General features: G+C 32.2%; 1 protein-coding gene across 2 annotated transcripts in view; it reads right to left on the reverse strand.

Annotated features, from left to right (window-relative positions):
• Positions 1-19533, reverse strand: part of LOC118185302 (ninjurin-2-like) — a 72159-nt gene extending 52626 nt beyond the window's left edge. The window contains exon 1 of one of the 2 annotated variants that reach the window (XM_085807447.1): positions 19418-19533. Coding sequence is in view for 1 of the 2 variants with exons in the window: in XM_035355141.2 (XP_035211032.1) it covers positions 7726-7729 (4 nt within the window). In the remaining variant the exon portion in view is untranslated. Of the gene's footprint in view, positions 1-7725; positions 7882-19417 lie in introns of those variants that run through there. The other variant, XM_035355141.2, reaches the window with a different exon arrangement.
• Between the last annotated feature and the right edge of the window lie 6107 nt (positions 19534-25640).

The raw sequence follows: 25640 nt of genomic DNA on the forward strand, positions 1-25640 counted from the left end.
AAACAAATCCATTTGAGATTAAATGCAGATGAATTAATTCAATTATGCAAATTTATATAAATTACTTCTAGTTTAAGACATGTAATTAAAATGTTTTTTCCATATTTGTTAATTTGTCTCAACGGAAACTCTCGCCGAATTTAATTAATTTACGTTCCTCTCGCATTATTTGCAACGTGTTAGTGCTTAGTACATTTAACTATTAAGAGATTAAGAACAAAAATCAAATTACGTGCCTGAGCAGTTAGAAAACGGAAAGACGTTAAGCCTCTACTCTACCTCCCGGTGCTTTGTACGGAACGTTAAAACACATAACGTTACTAAAAAAGCGTCCATTTAACTCATTCTTGTGCCCTAAATGAGTAATGTTAAAAGCGAAACTGTAATTAACCTATCACCGCAATTTTACCATTAAAAGAGAATCCCAAACAAGCAATGTAAAAAATGCGAGAAAAGCAGATGACTGCAAAGAAGTCATCATTTTACTGGCTTCGATACAATCAGCTTAGTTGTGTAAAAGTGTAGATGGAAACAAGACCATCTGATTCCAGTCTGCATAGCGAGGCAAGTTTCTGAATTAATTTTATCATATTATTCCAATTACAACATTCCAAACAATTACATGGAACCTTAAGGGCAAATCATAACCGGTATATATTACATGCTTATCTTAATTAGAAGTCGGATATGTAAGCTTCCACTGGCTTTTCTTGGGCTCATATGACAAATTTGCAGGGATTCCATGCTTTGTATTCGAAGTATTGTCTTTTCTTGGGGAGCATTTCTATCTAAACGATTTTTATGAAAGTAAAGAAATATACCTTTCGGTCACTCTTTCTTTCACACTTTCTTCTACTGTAGATTCGAGGTTAAGGCGAACCTTTAATCATGACACTGAAGTGATAAAGAACTCATCTGTTAAGTTAATCGCCTTTCCCAATGATATTAGCTACAACAATAATTTAACTACTGATAATAATAATAAAAGGTGTTATTATCAGTAAAATCTCCGAAGCTTTCTTTTAAGACATATTGCACTTGTCAACTAAATTTACTGCTTTTTTAAGACAGAAATTCAAATTTTTTTGACGAGGTTCGAATCCTGCAAACAGGCTGGCTGCATGAGCGTTTCTGTGGTTTTCCCCATGTGTAACGTTTATAAGAGCTAGTTTCCCTCAGAAAATCCTCCGCGAAGGCATCACTACCCTTAGGAAGATATCCCTCGTGTATTTGCCATAATCAAATAAACCAAACCAAAGTTTTCCACGGTACTTAAATGCCAGATATTTTTTATAGAAAATAGTCAGATTTGTTTATGAGCACATAAAAGATTTCTAAGATTCAATTAGAGGAAATGCACGAATTCCAATGTTGCTTAATATAAGCGTTTCTTAGAGTTTTGATCTTAAAGAAGCCCTTCAAATGTTTTTAAAATCTCAGGAACGTCCAATGTGTAATTATTTACCTTGCAATGTATATATAACACATGCACTATGAGCAATCTCTTTAATGCGCAGATTAAGAAACAGATAGCAATCTTATATTAAAAAAGGTAAAGAAAAAAATGTGTATGTGGTGGACGCATTCAGGTCATCAATGCTTTAACAATGTTTAAGAATGTTTCTATCCGAAACATTGTGTAAAATAAAGATTGATTAATCTCATGAACTGATTTAACTTTATTGCCCATTGTTGCGCAGTTATGTTGTATAATAAAAGAAACAAAGTAAATAATCCACCTTCTTTTAAATTTTATTTATTACTTTTTTCATTCAATCTTCGTTAATTTTTATTGCAAAATCTTAAAATACGAGTATATAAATAACTTTAAAACTCAATTTATTCTCTACTTTTCAATTCTCCCATTCTCACACCCATGAAATTCATACTGTAACGAGTTTCACGCGTTCGCTTATTCAATTAGTTAAAAATTCGGGGGAATTTTTAGTCTGTTTCTAATACGGATGAAAACCATAAGTTTACGTTTTGTGCTTAAGAACATATATTTTTATCATAGAGAAATTTCTAACTTCGCTTGAGAAAATTTCATTTCTGATATAGTTCACAGAAAAGGCATTTTCAATAAAATACACTCTATAACAAAAAACTCGGAGCACCAAGAAGGAATCCTCCGTTTGCTTTGAAATTTCGTATGCACAAATGTTTTGACCAAATATGCAAATGATTAAAATTTGAAGTCCAATGAATAAATAGTGCGATCTCCAGCGCATCGGAATTTCACATCCAACAGATGTATATAAGGACCTGTTCTTGAACTGTTGTTAAAAATTTCTGTTGCTTTGCAATTTAGGATACCTTTCAACGACTGAAAAAATGCCTCGCCGCAGGAGCCGAGCTCATTACGAGCACCTGAAGAGTTTGAAAGAGGTCGTATCATCGGAATGAAAGAGGCAGGTTGAGCAAATCGATGAATCGCTCGTCATATGAGTCGAAGCGATGCGGCGATTAGAAGACGCTAGCAAGAATAGGTGGACAATGGCAGATTTTAGCGTCATTATGGTAGCGGTCGACCTAGGGCCAAAACAGATCGGGAGGACAGAGTGATTGTCAGATCAGCTGTCACAGCGCTTGATTCATCACTATTAAGCATCAGACGTGCGACCCGCACATGAGTGGCCACCATGACCATTCACAAACGGCTGATAGGGCAAAATCTACACTCGTACCGACCGTTACGCCACCTTCCACTCACGTTTTCACACTACACACACCACAAGCCCTTACAAATTTCCCGCAATCATGCAACCGATTACGTCATAATAGGGTTTCCAAAACATTCAAGTACTCAGGCTACCATAAATGAAACAACAACTTAGCGATAAATGAAATGACTTTGCGATAATACAAGGGGTGCCACTCTATCTGCTATAGTCCTTTGCGACGAATCCCACTTCCAACTGTGTCGGGACGATCATTGAAGACTTATCTGGAGACACCCAGAGCAGCATGCGGAACCTACTTTCACTTTTTTTGTCATTACAGGCACACTTACAGCACACCGGTACGTCGACGACATTCTGAGACCTGTTTTGCTACCGTTCCTTTTGCAGTACCTTGGCCTTATTTTTCAGCAAGATAATGCCAGACCACATACGCACGTGTTGCTATGAGCTATCTTACAGTTTGTCAAACACTTCCTTGGCCAGCCAGATATCCCATTGAGCATGTCTGGGATATGATGGGAAGGCGACTGTTTCTACCATGGAATGTTGATGACCTATTGCGACAATTGGAGCAAATTTGGGAAGAAATATCGCAAGAGACCGTCAGGGAGCTTTATCAGTCTATGCCACGTCGGGTGGCAGCTTGCATGCAGGCTAGAGGTGGGTCAACATCTTATTAAGCTCGTTACTTTGTAACTATGTAACTCTGAAATAAATTGTTCAATTGTTCTGAAATTTTAATCATTTTCTATTCTGTACATAATCTTCATTTCCACGAATGTTCGTCTCCATCGGACAACGCATTTTTGGTGTTTCTTTTTATTATTATTATTATTATTATTTTAATTTTGTGTTATAGTGTGTAGTTTTGGTTTGATTTCTGTATTAAATTTCAAATAATGTATCTTGCAAAAGGAATTTCAGACCATTAAATGTAGCTCCATTTTTTTTTTTTTTTAAACTGCTTTATAATGGTAATAAAAGGTGAAAGGACATGTGTTAACGCCTTAATGCCACCGAAAAAAAATTAAGGTTTAATGTTTTTTAAAAATCCAACGATTAATAAAAACTTTACTACAAAAATTTACAATTTACAACAAAAATTTGAAAATATTTTATTTAGAGTTAATTTAATTGAACTGATAGTACCGAACTCATTTCTAGAAAACTTTTAAACAACTTTTCTTAATCGTAATCAAATGCTTAGTTTAGTAGAAGGTATTAAAATCAATAGTCAAAAGTGAAATGTGTTTAACACGCTTGACCATTTTTTTATTAGCATGCACAATTTAATTCAAGCGGACCCCATAGCAGTTTAATAATAATTTGATTATCATTGTAAGCTTTATTGATAATACAATTTATTACAATTTGTTTTAAAGGATTATTAAAACATTTAAATAGGCAGAAAATATGTAATTTTTCTTAGTATTATTAGAGAATCGAAACAAATAAATAATTTCATAGCTGATAAATTTAAAAAAATTTCTCAGATCTGATAATCAGTGGTTGAAATGTTTAAATATTTAATGAATGATACATTAAATGAAACCGATGGTAAAGCAGGTAAACAAAATGGTGAAATAATTATGTTCTAAAATGGTCACAAGAGGAGTCATTAAAATTTTTGCTGCAATTAAATATAAGTAACATTATTAGAGTGTTGAAATGCTCAAGACTCAAACTTAGAAAAATGAATTATATATTAAAGGAAAGATTTATGCTGTAATACTGGTATTGGTCCTATAATTCCTTTTGATGCACTTCCGTAGTCGAAAGCCATCATAGAAGTTCAATATTCACCAGAAACTATACACATCTTCAGGATGTTTGCATACAAACACTGAACGACTGGCGGGAGTGTGAACTGTGTTGTCGGTGTCTCTTAAGATGTTTACTATTAATTCTGGCTTCTCGCCAGCAACGTTTATTGTGGTGTCGTGCTCTGCTTGATGGAATGTAGCAGACTAGAGTCGTAACGTGTTCAGCAATGAATCTTTCAGCCTGTTTAGTTTAAAATGGGGGGACAAGCATGTCTGTTTTCCGGGGACCATTATATGAATCGAGGTCGGCTTTCCAGCAGGCTCTTGGCTGAGTGATTTGAGGAAAGTGAAGCCTGCATCGATGGGTGCACGGCGTTCGTCCATACCTGAGGGCTTTGTTTGACATGCCTCAACAAGTGCCAGTCTCGAAGCCACTTGTAATGTAGAGAGTACGTGCGCCCTGTCGATACAGAGGTTAGTAATGCTGACTGTCCTACCGACGGGACCGAGTTTGAATCTCGGATAAAACATGGATGTTTGTAAGATCCTAGTGTCAGTGCGGCAAGGGAAAACTCAAAATACGCAGATGTCCAAAAGTCCTGTCAAGAGGTCGGTAGCAAGGGGAGAAGGTCAAAGACTCTCATACCGTCTCCTCGATTGTTCTCGCTCAAAACTGGGGCTTGAGTTTAACAGTTAGCTAGGTACAACAATATCTGAATCACCTATGGTACTACAAAAATGCTGGCCTAACTTATATTAACATATCTTCTCCACATGAGGTATAGTGGCCAGTGACACACATGATGGACTCGGGTTGGAATCTCAGAGAAGGCATGGATGCTGTAAGTGCCATACCTGATGGATGCTGGCATGGATGCTGTAAGTGCCATACCTGATGGATGCTGTAAGTGCCTGTAAGTGTCTGTGTGGCAAGGAGCCTCTCAAAATACACTGCAAGCCGAAAGTCCTCTCAAATGGTTGAGTGGCAAAGAGGAGTGGGAGACCTTCGGACCGCCGTTCGGGGTGTCCTCTATCCAAATTGAGTCGGAACGACGATACCTTATATATATAGGGAAAATCCTGGTATTATAATACCTGGTAATTATATATAGAGAGAAAACATTTGACATTCGAGTTTTCGGTTTTTTATGAATTTTAGTATCTTAAATGAAAATTTAATAGATTCCTTTTTCGGTTTTTGATCTCAGATGAACCAGGAGAATGAAACACGTTTTCGAAACATATTGCTCGACTTTTGTGAAGCTTAAATTCATTTTCCCTTGATGAGTTCTGAATTGGAGTTTCAGTAAAAGGAGATTAATTATTATTTTTATATTTTTTTACCTTGTATTTTTTTCCATTTCCATTTTTATTATTATAGTTTAATTTTCTATTCCATTTTTATTATTATAGTTATCAGTTAAATGATTTAGAGTGAGTATTTAACGCCTGCCCTTTTAAGAAAATGGCCAATAAATCGATTAGGTATTAGATTATTTTTGAGAATTTTAATAAGGAGCATAGTCTCGCGTTGTAGATCTATCGTATATCTGTGCAAATATTTTTAATACGTTGTATTTGATTTAAGATACTATTACTAATAACTTTTCTGGAGATGTTGAAAGTCCAATTTATTAATTTGTTAGTACTGAAAGTGAAGTTTCTTGTTTTGTCAAACGTAAAATTTTTTTGTAGTTAATTATTTGAAGATCGAGATAATCGACCGGCCATGCTTCAACGTGTACATGTCTCTCCCATATCCTTGACAATTTTAACCATTTAATCATAATCTAGAGCTAATAACTTGGATTTTCCCGCCTTACAGAGTGTAATACTAAAAATTTTAAATATAAACTTCTAAAAATACCTCTACCCCTGATAAAAAGGTCATATACCATACCTGCTTATTAAACTATATACAATTTTAAGGGAAAAGCTAAGTTAAAGATCTTATGCCGTGTGGCATTGAAATATTAATGAGATTTGGCAAATTACTAGGTAGCGTAGACGATATATTAAAATTCTTAGACTGTTTGTAATAGTCTAAGAACACTTCACAGTACTGGTATAAGGTACTTCTCCCACCTTCTTAGCATGCCTTCCTGGTGTAATGGTCAGCACGCTCGGCGCGTACTCGAGAGGTTCAAGTCCCGGCGAGGGCATTGTTCATTTTTCATCTCTCCTGCTTTCAAAAAATACCTTATGTCTCTACATTGGCAATTTGCCTAGCTGCAAGGAAGGTGAATGTTCTGGCAGCGTAATGATACTTAAAGTGACTCGCAAAAAGAAAGACTTTAGACGTTTCTATTAACAAACTTACGTACATGCTGCATGATTTATTGCACGAGCTGGAAGAATTGCATGGCGAAACTTATTTTGCAGTTATCAACAGGGCACCAAAATTACTTCTCAGTATATGAGTTGAAATATTTTTTAGACATTTACGTGCTAGCAGCATACTAAAGTACATTAGATAAGTAAAACGTAACGTTTCTGAGTTTCTGTATCCGAAAGGATGCATATATCGCTCATAAATTATAAAGCGCCCAAAATACGTGATCATTTGTTTAATAAATGACTACTAGAAACAGTATTACGATACAATTACGAGAATATTGTGTACGAGGAAGTGCCGTAAAATGAACAGCAGTAATTATAAAATGACACTTACTCAGAAACCAATTTAATGAAAGAAAAATAAGAGAAAGATCACAAAAGAACTATCGGAAATCCTAATTTACAATTTCAGAAAATTATATATTTGAAAACAGCTATGGATAATATGAGCTCAAAATGTCTTAAATTTCATCCTCCCATAATAATTTACTATGTTCATAATTTTTAATCTTTTTTTAAATCTTTATAAATTTAAAAATTAATTAGAATAAACACAAAGGAATAATGTAAAGACAAAATAAGAAAAATGTGATCCCTAACCTCTAATCCACAAGTACTAAAAGACCCTCCACTGCTTCATGTGATGAGTTATTTGTAATATGTTTTCTAAATACAGGAACGAAAGTTAATAACTGCCAGTATAAAAGTTTATAGATCGGAATATGCAGGTAGCTTAATTATCTACCCCTCAATTGCTTAGCTATGTACTCGCTTCATAAATACAGTTATTATTTTAATGAATCTTCTGATAAGTATAATGTAGAAAAGTCGTGTAAAAGATATATTTATAATTTTTATCAACTTCATGCAAATATTAATATTTCAAAGTTTGAATGAGATATAAATATATACAAAACTTTAAAAAGTGCAAGCAAACTTACTCATTTCTCCAGTCTAAAAGTGACAAAGGAATGGAGACCGCTGCTTGACACACCAAATATTTACTTGTTAACCATGAAAAATTCAACATATTAGGAGAAGAGATCAATTTCGAAATAATAGTTTTGACAAAAATATATCACGGAAGGATATTACTACATCCTCTCGACCACATTCTAGCGCAGGGTCAATTTAGAACGCGCATCCGGTTTCCTTGAGGCAGGATATGAAATCATTTATTCCTCGAAGGCTCAGATTTTGAATTCTAACTCTGAGCATTTCTGAAATCCATTAGGCCAGCAAAATGCATTCTAATTTAATCTAAGAATTTTAAAGTCATCATATTGGTACTGAATGCCAATCAGTTCCAAGAAAATATCTTACAGTTCTGCTCCTAGGACAATATGCCAGTCTCTTTGTCGTAACAAAATTGATTACTAGCCATTCCTAGTTCAGAAATGGTAATCATTAGTCACATTAATTGCTTGGTTAGAGTAAACAAGTTAATTATGTTACCATGTTCAACTGCATGATTAACTGCGAAAAACTGAATTTGAAACAAAACCAGTAACTTTGTCCGTCAAGCTTTATTCGCTTATATCAAACTGTGCTTTCTAAACAGAAAGTTATTAAATTGCTTGCGAATATCTAAAATATATCTTTGAGATGTTTGCATAAATGAGCTATATTAGTTATGTAAGTCTGCTTCTGAATAACTCTTATTTTACTTTGGTTAACCAATAGTACCTCATTTCAGTTTTGGATAATTTGCAGTTGCCCTCTTCCTAACTAGAACCGAAACAAGCGGATTTAAAAATTTTAAAAAAAAAAATCAGCCTTAGATTGGAATAGACTCAATTAACGAATTAACGAAACTCAATTAACGAAACTCAATCTATTTGAGAGAGGTCTCTGACAAACATTCCTTTTCTTCAGTTGCAAAGAAAGGGATCTATGTCCGATCACCCTCAAATTTCATAGAATTTTATTCAAGATCTACGTTAATCTAAGTTCAACTTTTGGGCCTAATTTTAATGTACACGTTCTTTTTCGTTAATTTTCTCCGCACCAGTAGCCGAGCGGTTAAAGACTGGTAAATGGTTAAATACTGGTAGTTCGTCCTACGTCCGATTCCCGGGCTGGCGGCTTATCTCTCTCTCGTGGCTCGTGAATGCATGGAATCCTTCTTTCGGCTCTTTTACATGTGTAATGTGAATACGAGCCAGATTCTCCCAGAAATTCTCCACGAAGACATCCATTCTCTTCGGCCCTTATGTGGTTTGCCTGATTCAAATAACCAATCAATTCTTTAATTTTCTAATGAAAAATTAATTTTATGATATTATAGAGACATCAGGTTATTTCGAAGCAGGAGACATGAAAAATGAGCAATGCACTCGCCGGGACTCGAACCTCTCGAATACGCGCCGAGTGTGCTGACCACTACACCACGAAGGCATGCTAAGAAGGCGGAAGAAATATCTTATGCACTCCCCTTTTCAAAGGGCATTATTTCTCAGTCGTATGCACAGCTGTATCTCTCTTATTTTTTATACCTGGTGAGAATAATTTCTTCGAATCATCCAAAGCTGTATTCTACGCTATTATTTTAAGACATGGAGAAGTTTCACACTGTTAGCAGCTCATATGAGCGTAACCCTGTCCCGTGTTCTAATTCCTATAGCTCGAAGATAAGTAACTAGGATATCAATACAAATTTTACAAATGAAAACCATCTCTAAGTTTCAAATGGACGTTACAATTTAGTATCAGCGTAATGCGATTTCGTATGTGGAATTTTTGTATACTAGTTGCAAAACGGATTATTTTGAACACTACATAAATTACTGAAGGCAGGTGAAATTTTTGTAAAGGCTGTCAAAGCAAATTTGAAAATTACGCATAAATTATACTAAGACTTTCCTCCCGTATATTTAGTTAGAAGATTATTTAAGTCGTGGAAAACATTTTGCAGGGCTAAAAATGTAAAAGAAAGAATGTCCCAACAAAAAAGGCGTTTTCTAAGTACTTTAAACTAATCCAGCGTGCACTGTTTTGTGTTCAGCCATTTCTTTGCGTAATTTGTTAGCATTATTTTAACACTGGGCCATATGACTATATCTAACTGCTGAAATACATTCATTTTACGTTGATACTTGCCTAATGATCACGCATAGATGAAGAGGACATAATAGTATAATATATTGTTACAATAATATATAACAGAAGGTAATATTTATAAATTCAGCTTTGTCAGTAAAATTCAGGTTAGGTTAGGTTATTTAATTACGGCAAAGCCTCGAGGGCTATCTGCCTAAGGGGAGGGATGTCTTCGTGGAGGACTTTCTACGGGAAACTGGCTCGTATACACGTTACACATGGGGAAAACCACGAAAACACCCATGTAGCCAGCTCGTTCGCTGGATTCGAACCTCGTACCGAACTACCAGTGTTCAGCGACTTTACCGCTCGGCCGCTGGTGGGCCAGTAAAATTGAAAAACATCGGGAAGATTTCCGTGACTTTCCACCCTCCCTTTTTTAATTTAATTCTTCATTAGGTTTCTTTACAAAATCATTCTTTTCTTAAAAGTGGAAGATTAAAAAAAACCTTTATAACAAACAATACTCAAAAGGTTGTATAAATATGCAATTTATCTGAGAATAAATTAATTAACTTAAGTCTTTCTCAGATTATAAATAGCCGAAAGCTCTGCCAAGTTGCTGGGAGATCGATTTTATTTTGTTGCAAGAAATCACCCCGAAGGTTTTAAAGTAATTAACAAGGAAACAAAAGAATTAAAAATTGAAAATTTTCTATTCAAGCTAAAGTGACAAGAAATCATTTATAAATCGATGATCTTTTGATTTTCAGCTTTGTTAACTTTTTATGACAGTGGGTCAATTTTAAATATTCGGCATTAGAATTTGGTCTGACTGCAGTTTGAATTTAATCTTCAGATCATAGAAATCCTTAATAATCAAGCACTGAATTTCACATTTAATTTAAAGTAGTAAGGCAAGGTGAGGAAAAAAAATTTGTTTAGTTTGGTAATGTATATTAATAACGTCAATTTATATTATTTTAATAATTCTTTTAAAAATCATAAATAGACAGGTATATACAATATTCGCATTCTAAAGAAAAAGTTATAAATGAAACTAAAACCTAATTTTAATTTTAAAATGAAGCATCATTAAATAAATATATCAATAAAATCAATCAATAATTATGTATAAAAATATAGTGTATGCATATATATATATAGTATAATATAATTGAAATAGAAATTGTAAAGCTAACTAGTATACAGACGCAAGACCTATTTGGACGCAAGACTTACGCAAGACCTAGACGCAAGACCATAAAATGCAAAAATTATAATGAAAACATAAATTGCAAAAATACAAAAATACAATAATTACAAAGCGGAAAATGGTAAATTAACCCACTCGTACCCTCTGACAGGCTTTTCAAGGGGAAAATGACTGATTGTACGAGCTAGGCCAAATACGCGTTTCGCCGAAACAGACCATTGAAGCTCTTGTTGTATGTTGTAATTTTTTGACTAATAGCAGACCGCTATTTATTTTATTTTGATTTTAATATTACATTGCTCGGAGTTGCAATTACATTCTTCAGCGGACGCGTCGGGAAAAAGGAACAGAGCAGTGAAGCTCTTTTGGAGATTATTCGGGACTTTTCATGTTTTAATGAAAACAAGATTGCAAGATTGCAAGATTTATTCGGGACTTTGACAAGATGTTGCAAGATTTATTCGGGACTTTTCATGTTTTATAAAAAAATTTTTTCGCAAACAAGAGCTTCAATGGTCTGTTTCGGCGAAACGCGTAAATGGTATTTGGCCTAGCTCGTACAATCAGTCATTTTTCCCTTGAAAAGCCTGTCAGAGGGTACGAGTGGGTTAATTTACCATTTTCCGCTTTGTAATTATTGTATTTTTGTATTTTTGCAATTTATGTTTTCATTATAATTTTTACATTTTATGTTTTGGTATATTTTTTTCCGTCAATCTATTATTTATGTGTATTAACTTTTCATATATATTTTTTCCGTCAACCAATTTTTTCCGTCAATCTATTTTTTATATGTATTGACTTTTCACATATCACAACGGTCAGATATTTTTTAGTGCATTCGGATGTCTTCCAACATTAATTTTAACGTTTTTTCGCGTGTTTACAATTTTTTCCAGTTTTTCCAGATTAGTTTTTTTATAAAATTCTTCTTAGTTCATATTTTAGTAATACAGCGTTGAACTATTTTGTGGAGCTACAGCTCCTGGTAACTTTTTAGCAAGATCGTTGCAATGTTTCTACCTACTATTATTTCGTATAGTATAATATATATATATATATATAATATATAAATGGCAGTAACATTTACTTACATATATAGACATTAAATATAATTAGTTAAAAAAAAGTTTTCAAATTCTTTCACTGTTTACTCGTGAATTAAAACTACATAGTTCAATCAAATGTATTCAGAATAACTTTTCGTTTGCTTATTTACAGGTGCTCATGTGTATAGATGGATTTTTTTTTTTTTTTTTTTCAGAAATATTTATGCCTATCCATAAAGCATTTCAAAAGCGTGGGTAAAGTAGATAGGATATGCACTATCAATTTCAGCAAAATAGGAGCATCTTTATTGCCTTTTTAACATACATTATAGTTTTTCTTCATAAATATTTTGCTTAACGCAAAAAATTATCTTAAATTTAAGTTTTCGTATAACTGTAAAACTCAGTTATTTTGCCGGTGCTATTAAATCTTCCGTACAGATTCTATGATAAATACGTTGTGTGTGATATGCTACATAGGAATGTATTGTATTGTATGTATTGTAAGTGTGATTATGGCAAAGCCTCGAGGGTTATCTGCCTAAGGGGAGGGATGCCTTCGTAAGGGACTTTCTAAGGGAAACTGGCTCGTATACACGTTACACATGGGGAAAACCACGAAAACGCCCATGCAGACAGCCCGTTCGTAGGGAACCTCGGACCGAGCTACCAGTGTTCAGCGACTTTACCGCTCGGCCGCTGGTGGGCCTCTGCTATATAGGAAAAGATTTCACGTAGATGAAGAATGAACTACAGAAAGCATTTCATGTGCTTCTCGTACTGAGGAGATGATATTCTGATTCCTCAATCGAAACGAAAAATAAGATGTTTCGTAGCGAAATTTGTTCCTCAGTTTCGAAATCGTGCTAGTATGTTTACCGTTAATTAAATATCTTCTAATACTCAATGACTTTAATCAATTCACTTTTCTTTACTTTCTCTTCATTTTATAAGATAATAATAATATGATTTCATTTTAGCTCCGGTGAAAATTATGAAATATCTAAAAATTTATTTCTTTATACTTAAAAAAGAAGAACGCACTTCATCAACAAATATAAATTAAAAGATGTTAGATTAGCACGTTTCTATTAATTCTGGAAAACTTTCCATATCTAGATACCTAATGTCTTTATTTGATCGAATTCCTTATCATGTAACAGTTTTGATAGTTCTATGTTATTAATGATAGCTTTATGTTTCACAGATACCAAACATTGTGTCTATATCATATATATGTATATGATGTTTATAATCATATGTGTATTATTAGTCCAAAGGGGCTTTATCCCTGAGGAACTATTGTTTACATTTGGCAATTTTGCGTCGAATCACTCTGAATGTCCGTTTGTACTTAAAGAAATTAAATAATGAAGAGTCTGCATAAATGTATGTATGTTTCTCGCATCGTGATAAAACAACGGTGCCTAGAGCCTACAAATTTTGAATAACGTAATCCTCCTGCGAATATGGGCATCTGGAAGCCCAAATTTGAAATTTGGAAGTTCATTTATTATCGATTTCATATTTTGTAAAACTTTAACGAATTTTTGATTAACAAACTCAGCGATTTCAAAGCGAACCATGGCAACGTTGTACAGAAAAAACATTTTTATCTCCAGCACACGAGACTGTGTATCGGAAATTCTAAAGATATGCTCAATTTAAAATTATTTTGCGATATTGCTCTTGAACTGAATTTTATGGTTTAAGTGCGAAGAACATAATATTTAATAAATAAAGGTAACACAGAAAATGTTTAAAAAACGCCCCTTTGGACGTAATTTAAAATCTGAAACCTTTCAGATTTTCTTTTATATCTATTAATACAAACATCTCAAATATGACGGGGGGAGTGAGTGAATATATATATATATATATATATAATTTATTTCCTAAACAGTATTGATTAATTGATTATATTATCTCCTAAGTTTAATTAAAGTAGAATTATTTTAAAAGTGTGCATCCATACTGGTAAGTTATATTTTGAAAGATGTTTCGAAGTAATTTGAAAGCAAAATGTTAATAATGTTTTAACGGGGACTGGAGTTAAATCATCACGAAGAATAATAATATTTCAATTGTAAAAGGAAAAATTAAAACATGTAATCATTGTCATTGATCGGAAATTAGTTGACTTTTCAAGGGGAACAAACCAACTCCCGTTCAACGAACAATAATTGATAAAAATACGTAAATACGAAAGTGTTTCGTCTTTACTCGAGTTATAAGTTAAAGCCAAACCGGCAATTCTAGTCAGGCCAAATATTTCCGCGAATAGTTGCTACTCAAAGAAATTATTCTCATGAAGCATTTTAGTCAATTCAATTTGGAGTAAAAATCAATTACTGTAGAGAAATCCTGTAAAACTCGAGTAACCGTCCCCCGACACTTTCATCTTTATGTATTTGAGTACTATATTATTTGTAGAAATTAAACATTGGAAATTGTCATCATGAAATCGAATTCAAAGTAAAGTTGAAATAAACATAGAAGATTATAAAAAAGATAAATAATGCAAACTTATATATATATATATATGTGTGTGTGTGTGTGTGTGTGTGTGTGTAATTATAAAAATATGTAAAGCAAACTTCTAATTCTGATTGGCAATTTATACTTCACTTTAATTTAAGTATTTCCCCCCTTTCTATCCTTTGCATAACGGTGATGACTTAGCTAATTTGGAACCTATACTTAAAATTTCCAAACCGAAGGCTTTCTCTTAAAATAAGCCTCCAAACTGGATAACTGCGCACTTTCCTCGCTTGCATGGCTGTTGATAACACGTTGCGGCTAATTTCTCTCTAACATCCGTTGTATGTCTTCAGTCGTAAGATTTCGAAATAGTGAAATCGTGACAGAACGTTTCTTAAAAAATATGTTAACGCATAATTTGCAATTAAACCTAAAGATATATAGCACATAACTTGCAAATAAACTTTTAATTCCTATGGGTAAGTCAAAAATTGATAAGTTAGTTTTAGGAAGTCTCATCTGTAAGCAAAGTCTCTTATCAAAATGAGAAATCAATGTTAATTGCAACATCCTTTCTGTTGATAATGTGGCTAGTTCCACTCATTCGGGTTATAGTCAGCCTAAAAAGTTTTACTTAATTTAAGTTTAAATAAATTACGTTGTCCACTTAATGGTACAGTCAGTAATACGTATAATGTCATTTATTTACTGAGATACAAATCTTGAACATTGTGTGCCTTAAATAAAGTTGAATAGCTGGTCAGGTGTTACATTACTCTTTTTTTTTTTTTTTTTTTTTTTTTTTCAAATAAACCTTAATGAACTCAAAACAATAAATTCTGAAGTCGTGTAACAAATTTTTGTCAGTATCTGATATAGAGACATCTGCACATTTTTAGTTGTAAATAAATAAATGTTTAACAGCTTAATCTCTTGTTTCCGTACATTTTTAAAATCGTGTAAAAAATTCTGTGCAGTAGTAAAATAGCTTATAATAATAAATAGTTGAAACCTTTAATTTAAAGACATTAGAGCAGTGTCCAAGAGAGTATTAAAATATTGCACTTCGGACACTTTCTTTTGCGTCAGGTAGACTTCTTCATCAGAAAATCTTTTCTCTTATCCTACTATCGTTGGTGATCTAAATATTGGTTCTATACTTAAGTCTTTCGCTATATCTGTTGCTGCTATAACAACCTATTCGAAGCTGTTTTCCTCCAGTCTTCTAAGTGAGAATAACGTTTTTTCAGGATTTGGGTAAATTTAGTTTGTTTAAAATTAGTTTTTGGGTAAAGTCAGTGGTTACAGAATGATTAGCTTTATATATAACATTTATGTGGAAGAGAATGTCGTACCAAATTGTTAAAAGATTCAATTCAACTGAAGTATTTTCATTATTCCTCAGCTGTGATTGCTTCGTGAGAAAATGTTAGGTAATTCTTTTCAATCTCTGTAGCCAGAATAACTAATGCGTTTTCTCATTCTTTAATTCTCAACCCTAACATTTTTGCGTTTTAAACGCAGTCAGTTTTGGCTTTCCAACGAAAGGTCATTCAAAATATTTAAACCTTAAGTTTTTAACTGGTCAGTTAAAATTTTCCCTTTGCTATGAATAATGAAATTATTGATAATAATTTTTTCAGAAATCAAAATAAAGCAACTGATATTGTTCTATCTTACAGTATTAAATTGTATAATGACATCCACGTAGTGCAAAAAAGCTAACAGATTTTCATCATTAAGACACAATAACACGCCGAATAAATACTAATTCAGAAGTCAAACAACAAAAATCAGCGTTATATTTACAAAATTTTCCATCGAAACTAGTCCTGTGAAAATTTTGTAAATATAACGCTGATTTTTGTTGTTTGACATCTGAATTAGATTTTCATCAGATAGGCTTTTCCATAAATTTGCATGTTTTTTATTTGTGTTTGGCACATTATCATACCCTTGTCTTCTACAATCTTTCAATTTAAAGTTCCTTGAAAATATCTAAAACAGATGTAGATAGCACCAGCTATGCTTATTAATAACTAAAAAAGTGAAATATACTCTTATGCTTATAACTGCGAATCTAATTATTGTCGAAGATTGTCCGTTATGACCGATATCTCAGGTGCAGTCCTCCATAATGGATTGATGTTATTTTGATAACTAAATTCAAAATAGAATTTCGATTTTCACTTTAGTGCCATGAGTTAAGTATTTCATTTTGAATACATTTTCCACACTAACAGTCTGCTATATCACCATTCATGGCTATTTTAAGACGCTCCTTCATGATCGAAACAAATTTTGCTAACAACGAAACAGCTACTTTGCAGGAGATATGCTCTTTAATTTAAGAAGCGCTTTACTCTGATGCAAAATTTCTTTATATATTAATTAATTACCCTTGCTAGTTAGTGGTTGATTTAGGTTTGAATCTTATTTCAGTTTCAGACCATAAGGAAAGTACAATGGAAGTTAATTGATGATGATATTGTCTGCAAATTTACTGTAACGTACTTCTTGCGATGTAGCTACATCTGGGACGTTAAAATTTTGAACTTCTTTATAATTATAACCTGCCGTAATTAGGTTAGAAAAATCATAAGATGTGAGCTTGTCATCTTGTTTGGATGGTTCTTTTTTTGTCAAAATTAAAATTTGAAAATTAGCCAGTTTTTAAGAAATTGTAGAATCAATGTAGAATTCAATCTTTTTGTGAGCCTTCTTTATCTTGTAGTTTTCTGTAAGATATTTACGAATTCTTTTAGATTTCGTTCCCTGCTCAATTTTTTTTTTTTTTTTTTTTTTTTTTTTTTTTTTTTTTCCTGTTTCCCTTTCAGTGTACTCTGAACTTGAAAATTCGGCCATTAGAAGTAGGTTCAAAAGACTAAAAGAAAAATACTTTTTTAAAAATAAGCGAATAATTTTTAATAAATTATTTTGGCTTCATTGTAATATTAAAGTGAGTAATACAAATAACAACAAAAATATTAAGGAATTTTAATCTGCTAACTCAAACATAGCAAAACAATGCTCCATATTTTAACGAATTTTTAAAGCTATTTTCATCACTATACTCTAAAAAAATTTTAGCTCCCTTCTTTCTGCGAGCAGTACTTAATATTTACTCATGGTTCATAGCCAGGGCTTAAGTTCTAAAATTCAAAGTGCCGGATCCGTATGGAAGACCGTCAGCAAAGAGGAACAAAAGTAAAGAAATAAATAAAATGACTATTAAAATCATTAATAATTTAAACATTAAATCGTTAATTATTACGAAATTAATCATTATTTAATTAATATTATTAATTAATATTTGTCAATTATTAATTGATTAACGATTATTATAGCATTTAAAATAATTAATTAATTAATTAATTTTTTAAATAGTTAAATAATGAAAGATTAAAGTAATTAAATAATTAAAATTAAATAAAAGGTAAATAGATATATTAAAATTTAATAAGCGATTTGTAATATAATTTTATTGCAAAAAAATAAAATTTTCGAGATCAAATTTCTACTGAAATTGTTGTTCAGTTACGTAAATGAAGCGCCGGAGCCTTCTGATTCAGGGCTCCGGTACGCTCCAACTAGAATTATGATTTATCCCAAAAACTAAGCCGCGATACCGGAGCCGCGCTCCGGTAGGCTCCGGCGCAATTTAAGCTCTGTTCATAGCCGTTTAAAATTTTTTCAGAGTGTTTATAAATTGCACCATTTTATTATATCGTTTGGTAAGATTGTGGTAGCTGTATGAAATAAGAATGAATTAAATTATTTTTATTTGCGCTTTCTTGAAGAAACCGCCATTAAGAAAGACAATTTGTATCAGCTTTTGAAAATGTGATCAGGTTTTAAATAAGAATGAATAAAAAAAATCAATGGAAACAGTAAACTCACCCAAAATAAAATTTTTGGATGTAAAATGTGCGTTGTTTCCAAATATTTACATTTTGTGCTATTCTTCACATTGTTTAACGTACTGTATTTCTCATTACAGCTGATACTCAACATGTTAGGTCAGTTGTCCAGCGAGAAGTTTTTCTCCTATGCCAGTAAGCTGAAACAGATTTAACTCACAAGCCATGTTCTTGTCTCAAATCTTTAAAATATTAATTTTAAACGTTCTTAATCATTCTCGATTTTCTGCAGCCTTTGAAAACAAGACAAAATTCATTTAAACGCTTAGTAATTATTAAGTTAACTTCTCAACAGATGGCAGCACATTTGCCATTTGAAAAAACATACTTTTGAAAATTTAGAAAGGCATAAAATGGAAACGCATTAGTAGATTAAAAAAGTAAATTAAATGATAAATAATGCATGATTAAACAAATATAAAGAGGTAACTAATTAATAATTTAAACCAAAGATGAATAACTAATTAATAATTTAAACCAAATATAATACTCAAATTCTAATAAAATATTGAAATTGTTCAATCATTTATCAAGGTTTTGTTTGTCATTGCTTAAGCATTATAAAAGCTTTATTAAATTTTAGAAAACTCTTTAAAAGTTATCAATCATTCATTCCCCTACAATGCCGTATTTCTAAGATAAAAATACACTGTTGGCCATTAAAACTGCAACACCAGAAAGGAATGAACAGACGAACGTCAAATTCACAAGAAATGGTACATGGTTTTCCAAAAGTATCCGAATTCTTTACACGGATTTTGGTGAAAAGCGCGTCCTAATACTACAATTCGTTCATTTATTACGGATTTTTGAAAAACCTAGCTTTTTTTTTTTTTTTTTTGGAGCACTCTGTTTTTTTATGCACAGTAAACAATGTTAAATATCTAACTTAATGAAATTAAGTTTTTAGAAATTACTTATTGCTTACCAAAATTCAAAATGAAGCTAGAGATGCTGAACTTAGAAAACTTTTAATACAGTTAAGGACAAGAGTGGAATAACAAAATGGGGCGGCAATTTAACTCTCGAATGGACGTAAAATTCCTTGTAGAAAGGTGGTTTTCCTATTCATTACATATGAAAATTTTTGCCTGATTCAAATGCATCCGATTTCGGGTTGGATGTATATTTGAAGAAAAGAAGTCAAGATACAAAGGGGTTGTTTTTAAATTGTAATTAATAAAGTACTATTTATTCATGGCATTTTGCGAAATTTTTAAATTTTCATAAAAATGTGAGAGCTAATAATTTGTTTGCTCAAATAAGGTTCAACGTTCATTGTTTAATTGTAAATTAAATATTTAGAACTATTTCAGAAACTTTGCAGCATAAAAAAGTAAAAAGAGGAAATTAAATTTCGTTAACAAATTTACTACTTTTCTTCTTTTCTACTTTACTTACTACTCGCAGGACAGATAACAATGTAGGATGTAAAACACAGTGTTGAACAGATGAACGCTATAAGTTGGTTTAGAAAAATTGACTTTAAATTACGGAAAAAATAACAGTAAATAAACAAATTTAAAACAGTGATAATTAGACAATTTGAGACAAAAAAGTACGAGAAGGTTACACGTGCAAGCTCTTTTTTAAAAAGATGAAGGATGTAAAATATCAGAAAATTCATTCTGAAAGAAAAATTGCAAGCAAGCAAATTTCGAGAAATGATTGTCGATAAGTTATCGAATTTAATACGGCTGCATTTTGAGAGCTAAATAAAGCTATGAAAAATTGAAGACTTCATCGATTCGCGCCGGATAGGAGCTCATAGCGCTGCAGCTGTTTAAAATAAAGTATACAATTAAGAAATTCAATGGAGTATGAGTTTCCATCATAACACCTAAATATCGCATGAGATATGTTATTAAAAGTTTTAGTATAGCATACACCTTTTATACGGGAGAAGTATTTTTTGTTTAATTAGCAATTAATCAAGTTTGTCTAGGCCTGGGCCAATATTTTTCAAAATTTCAAACCTCCTGGGGTATTTAAATTTTCCAGAGGGCATTGTACAAGAAGGCGGTCGTCGCCATGGAGGTAGGAAGTAAGAAGGAGTCGCCCTAAACAAGTTTTTCCGTACCCTGCTCTGAAGCACCGGCGATCCCTACGTGGTGACCAAAACATTGGGTCATTTACCATTGAGTTCTATGGGATTTGACGCGTTCGGGTGTAAATATTTTGTAATTACGTCGCAAATATACATATAAATGTATATATTTTCTTTTTCTACAACACTTCAGAGTCCTAAGTATGTGAAAACAACATTTATTATTTTTAAACAACATTTCATTCTGAACGGAATTAAATGCTATACTTTTCACATGACAGTTTTCTCAGAATGGTTTAATTTGAATGAAATATTTTCACAAGTTTTCGTTAATTACATTAGAAAAAAAAATTAAGGTAATTCGATTTTATTCGGTTAAGGTACAAAAATTAAGATCAAAGTTTATTGTATTATTAATATTAAAATTATGCATTATTTCTTTTCTATTTATATAGCTTCTTCCTAAAATACTTTCTTAAATATGACACGATTTTTTGGCTTCTTTTAAATCGAAAAATGTAAGTCAATTTATAATTAATGCTCTATTCGGTTCATTTTAAATTAGAGAATTATTAGGAAAATAGTACTTGACTTTTCCTGAACATTCCTAAAGTATTATTTAAAATTTGTAACTGAGTTATTATAAAATGTAAAGGGAATAATTCTTTTAATTATACTTATCAGATTTTTTTTTTTTACCCTTCATTTCAACAATACATATTCCAAAACTCTTTATTACGTTCTTAAGTGCGCATCTCATAGCATTTGCTTTACAATACCTTTTAACAGATTGCTTTCCAATACGAACAATTCTTGCTTAAATACTTTTATAACGTATTTGTCAACAGGAATTCAATTTATGTTTACAATTCAATATTAAGGTTATTATATATTTAGATAACATTTATAATCATTATAAATTAGATACATTTAATCATTAGATTTCTTCACAGTACTATCACAGTTGTTTATAAGTGAATAAATTCTTCATTTCAAATACATTTATAAATAATTTAATGAATATTTAAGTATTTTGTCAAAGCAGATACATGCTTTTTGCAAGTACATGCATAAATACCCATACATATTTCCTATTTATCATTTCCGGCATGTGCAAATCTTTAATTTCTGTGCATTCACTATATTTTTCGTGTAAAGTAATTTACACTAATTTAGCATACACCCGAAAGTTTTACATAAAAAATATATATGAATATAATTTGAATGAAAATTATAAGTATTATTTTTAATACCCACTCAAAGGTCAGTTTTTCTTCAAAATTCCCCCACGATGGCATCTCTCTCTTTAGGCAGAAAGCCCTTGCATGCGTTACTCTATTTAATAAAAACTTAATCTGACCTATGTGCCTAATTACAAATATTTTAACATAGATAATTTTATATTTACATTTAGCCATCAAGTTTCAAACTTTTCAAATCTTCTAGAAAATAAATTTTGGCAGATCTCTTTTAGCAATTTTCTTAAAATCTATATTTTTGTAGTGCAACAGCTTAGAATTTTATAAAACAAATTCATAATCAAAATCGCTGTTGTTAGTTATCGAAAAATAACCAAGATGTGATTTTTGCGTAAATGTCAGTAAACTATACAAATTGCTATTATCCATCACACTATGAATGTTTCTTTCATGCGAGAGTGTCCCTTTTTCGATTTCTATGGAACTGTCGTGTGTCGAAATACTATCAGAATTTTGTCAAGCGAGCTTCTGAATGTAAACAAAAAAACACCCCGTCTGGTGACCCAAGCTTCAAAGCAGTGCTTCACTTCTAGCGCGGAATGGCCCCTCCTCCCTTTCCTACCTCCATGGTCGTCGCAGGGGGATTTAAGACACAACAATATTGGCAATGATTTTATAACAAAATTAAAGTAAGATTTAACATCTGTACAACATCAACGTATTACATACATATAGAACAATATGTACTGATTTTTCTTTAGGAACTGCAAATTCTTAAAATCTACGAATATATTATATTCTAATCTACTTTAAAAAAGATTATTAAATCTTTTTTAGATCGTTCATTTAATCTATTCTAAAAATATTCTTTTCTTTTAATCTAATCTGAAATCTTCAATTTCTTTTAATCTACTATTGATTCGGCATTAGTTTATATATATAATTTTAACTTCACACTGTGTCATTTGGTCCCGATTGAAATGCTGTTCAATTATTAATTTTTCTTTCTTTGACATAACGTAATTTTTCTCACTGCTGAAGACACCTTGCAATTTTATATTTATTTTCACATAGTCTTGAGATACTCATTAACGTTATATTTAAGCAAATCCCTGCAAATAAAACTAGCTTACTCAAATGTGAAGTTTATTCTGAGATTAGCTTACGAAAAATTTTTTGCATCCTCAGTTTTCACATCTGAATGCCCATTCCTTTGCAAGTTACATCACTCTTACAGTGCACCTGCTTTATTTACCCTTACAGCCCACTAGCGGTCGAGCGGTAAAGTCGCTGAACACTGGTAGTTCGGTCCGAGGTTCGAATTCCGCGAACGGGCTGGCTGCACGGGCGTTTTCGTGGTGTTCCCCATGTGTAATGTGTATACGAGCCAGTTTCCCTTAGAAAGTCCTCCACGAAGGCATCCCTCTCCTTAGGCAGATAGCCCTCGTGTGCTTTGCCATAGTTAAATACACGTACACCTTATTTACCCTTACTTATGTTTAGGTGATCATTGTGCAAAAAATTTCTTATCATTTATAATGGAATTATTCTCTTCATGTGTACTACTTGGAGAGTAAATTTTTCTTTAATATTGTAGCAAATATGTACTATCTATATTCCGTCAAAGGACAAATAGATTGTATATATCAATGAAAACTGAAGAGTTGTACTTTTTGGTACTTTAGTTACTCACAGAATAATTAATCATCTTATGATTCCGTATTTTACTGTTAGAGGAAATTGCGCAGAAATTTTTATCTTCTCTTTTATCAAATCCGTGAAGGATAAAATAGTGACTGTTTACAACAGAATTTCCGTAGAATTTATTCAATAGTAAACGAAATTCCACAATTCTAGAGTTTAACTCACATCTATTCATTTGATATTCCGCGAATTTCATTAATCTAACTTTAGAATTACAACTATAAATATACATATCAATACATTTATTCATATATATATATGTAAGATAAAAAAATATGTAAATCAAAGCAATAGCCCTTTAACTCCCCTCGCTATTCTAAAAATAGTAATTCCTTTTTCTGCACCGCGTTGTTTGTAGATCAGTCCATACCATTTGACTTGAATAACGCTGATGACATAGCAAATTCGGAACTTAACCCGAAACTTTCTCTTAATAGTTTGCTTGGATAATCACGCACTTCTAGCTTCTGTTTCTAGTTCTCTTATCGTTAACCTTTTAACTGTCATGCCCGAGATAATCTCGGGCACAGCACTGGTGTTCGAAAATGTCCCGCCCGAGTATTGCTCGGGGTATTTTTTTTTTTTTTTTTTTTTTGAGTGCATCGTATTGTTATACCCGAATATATATCGGGAGACGTTTATTTCGGCTTCATCTCTTTGTCAAACCCGACTGTATCTCTGGAAAACTTAATGTCGCTCAATTGAATATCGCTCATTTCAATAGATGATAGCACTTTACTGAAGATTTCAAAAGTTAGAGGTTATAAGTTCTTTGGTTCAAAGTGCACGGGATCTTTTTGTTGTAAAATGGCGTCCAGTTCTTTGAAACGTTATATAGATGATTTAGATTCCTCAACCGAAGATGAAGGATGTGTGTTTGATGAGCAGTATACATGATACTTCCATGGTCAGCCTCAAAAATAAAAAAATGGAGATATACTCAAGCCGAAGATTGTTTCTAATTACAGTCTATCTATGGGATACGTAGATCGCTGTAATCAGGAAATATCCTTTCATCCAACAATCCGGAAACCTCAGAAAAAATATTATAAAAAGATATTTTTACTTTTACTAGACAAGGTACTCTGGAACTCATATTTGATCTATAAAAATGTAGTTGGGAAACGTATTACATTTTTAGAATTTCGAATCCAAGTTGTAGAAGAGCTTTTACATAAATATGATGATGCAGCTTCTGGACAAAAGAATGTTGGCAGACCACCTACAATAGATAACCCTGCCCGTCTTACTGAACGACATTTTATATCCCATGTTCCTCCTACTCCTGCGAAACGTGAACTCCTACAAGACAGTGCAAAGTGTGTTGTTTGAAAAAGGATAAAAATGGGGAAAAGATAAGGAAGGAAACACGATTCTGGTGTAGTGATTATGGAGTTGGTTTGTGCTTGGAAAAGTGTTTCCAGTTGTACCACACAAGACTGAATTACTGAACTACTAATAGGTATTCGCCTATATTTATTTATTTTTTAGAAAATAATTAATATTTTTCATTTTTAGAAAATAATGCTTCACTAGAAGCGAACTTTATAACTGCCATGTTGAGTGGCAGCCGCCTCAAGCAAATATGCAGTGGTTACAAAACTTTAAAATTTTACCCATGTACTTCAAAATATCAATTTTTAACTACTTAAGTATATTTTATTTTGTACTAAACATTTGAATTTTCCAATAAAAAAATTTGACAATTTGTGTACCCAAATCATCAAAATAACTTGACAGTTAAAGGGTTAAGTCGTCGGCGTGCTGCTTTTCTTCCTATCGCAATAGTATCAAAACAGTAAATGTTACTGAATAACCGTAATTAGAGTGCCAAGAGAATTGTGGCTGTGCATGTCAATTGAAATAAAGATGAATATTTAATCTTCCTCATTCCTCAGCTGCCAAGTTTTCTTTTCAATATGGATCAATATTCTACACCATCGATATTACTTCTAAGTTTGATTTATTACACACACACACACACACACATATATATATATATATATAGTATGCACTATGTTCTACGTGTTCTGTTCTTGTATAAAACTTTTGTCTGTGGGAATAACTGCAGCATCTCGGAACGCTTACACAAAGCAAAATGTCTCTACATAAAACATATTATCCTTATTACTGACTCATAATTACCCAACAGTTATTCGTTTTGAGTAGCAGCCTACATTTTCTAGGTATTCACTTTGCGC

Source organism: Stegodyphus dumicola, chromosome X1 (assembly GCF_044657685.1).
Source record: "Stegodyphus dumicola isolate Sdum_Otavi_A_Nest chromosome X1, ASM4465768v1".
Classification (NCBI taxonomy): Eukaryota; Metazoa; Arthropoda; class Arachnida; order Araneae; family Eresidae; genus Stegodyphus; species Stegodyphus dumicola.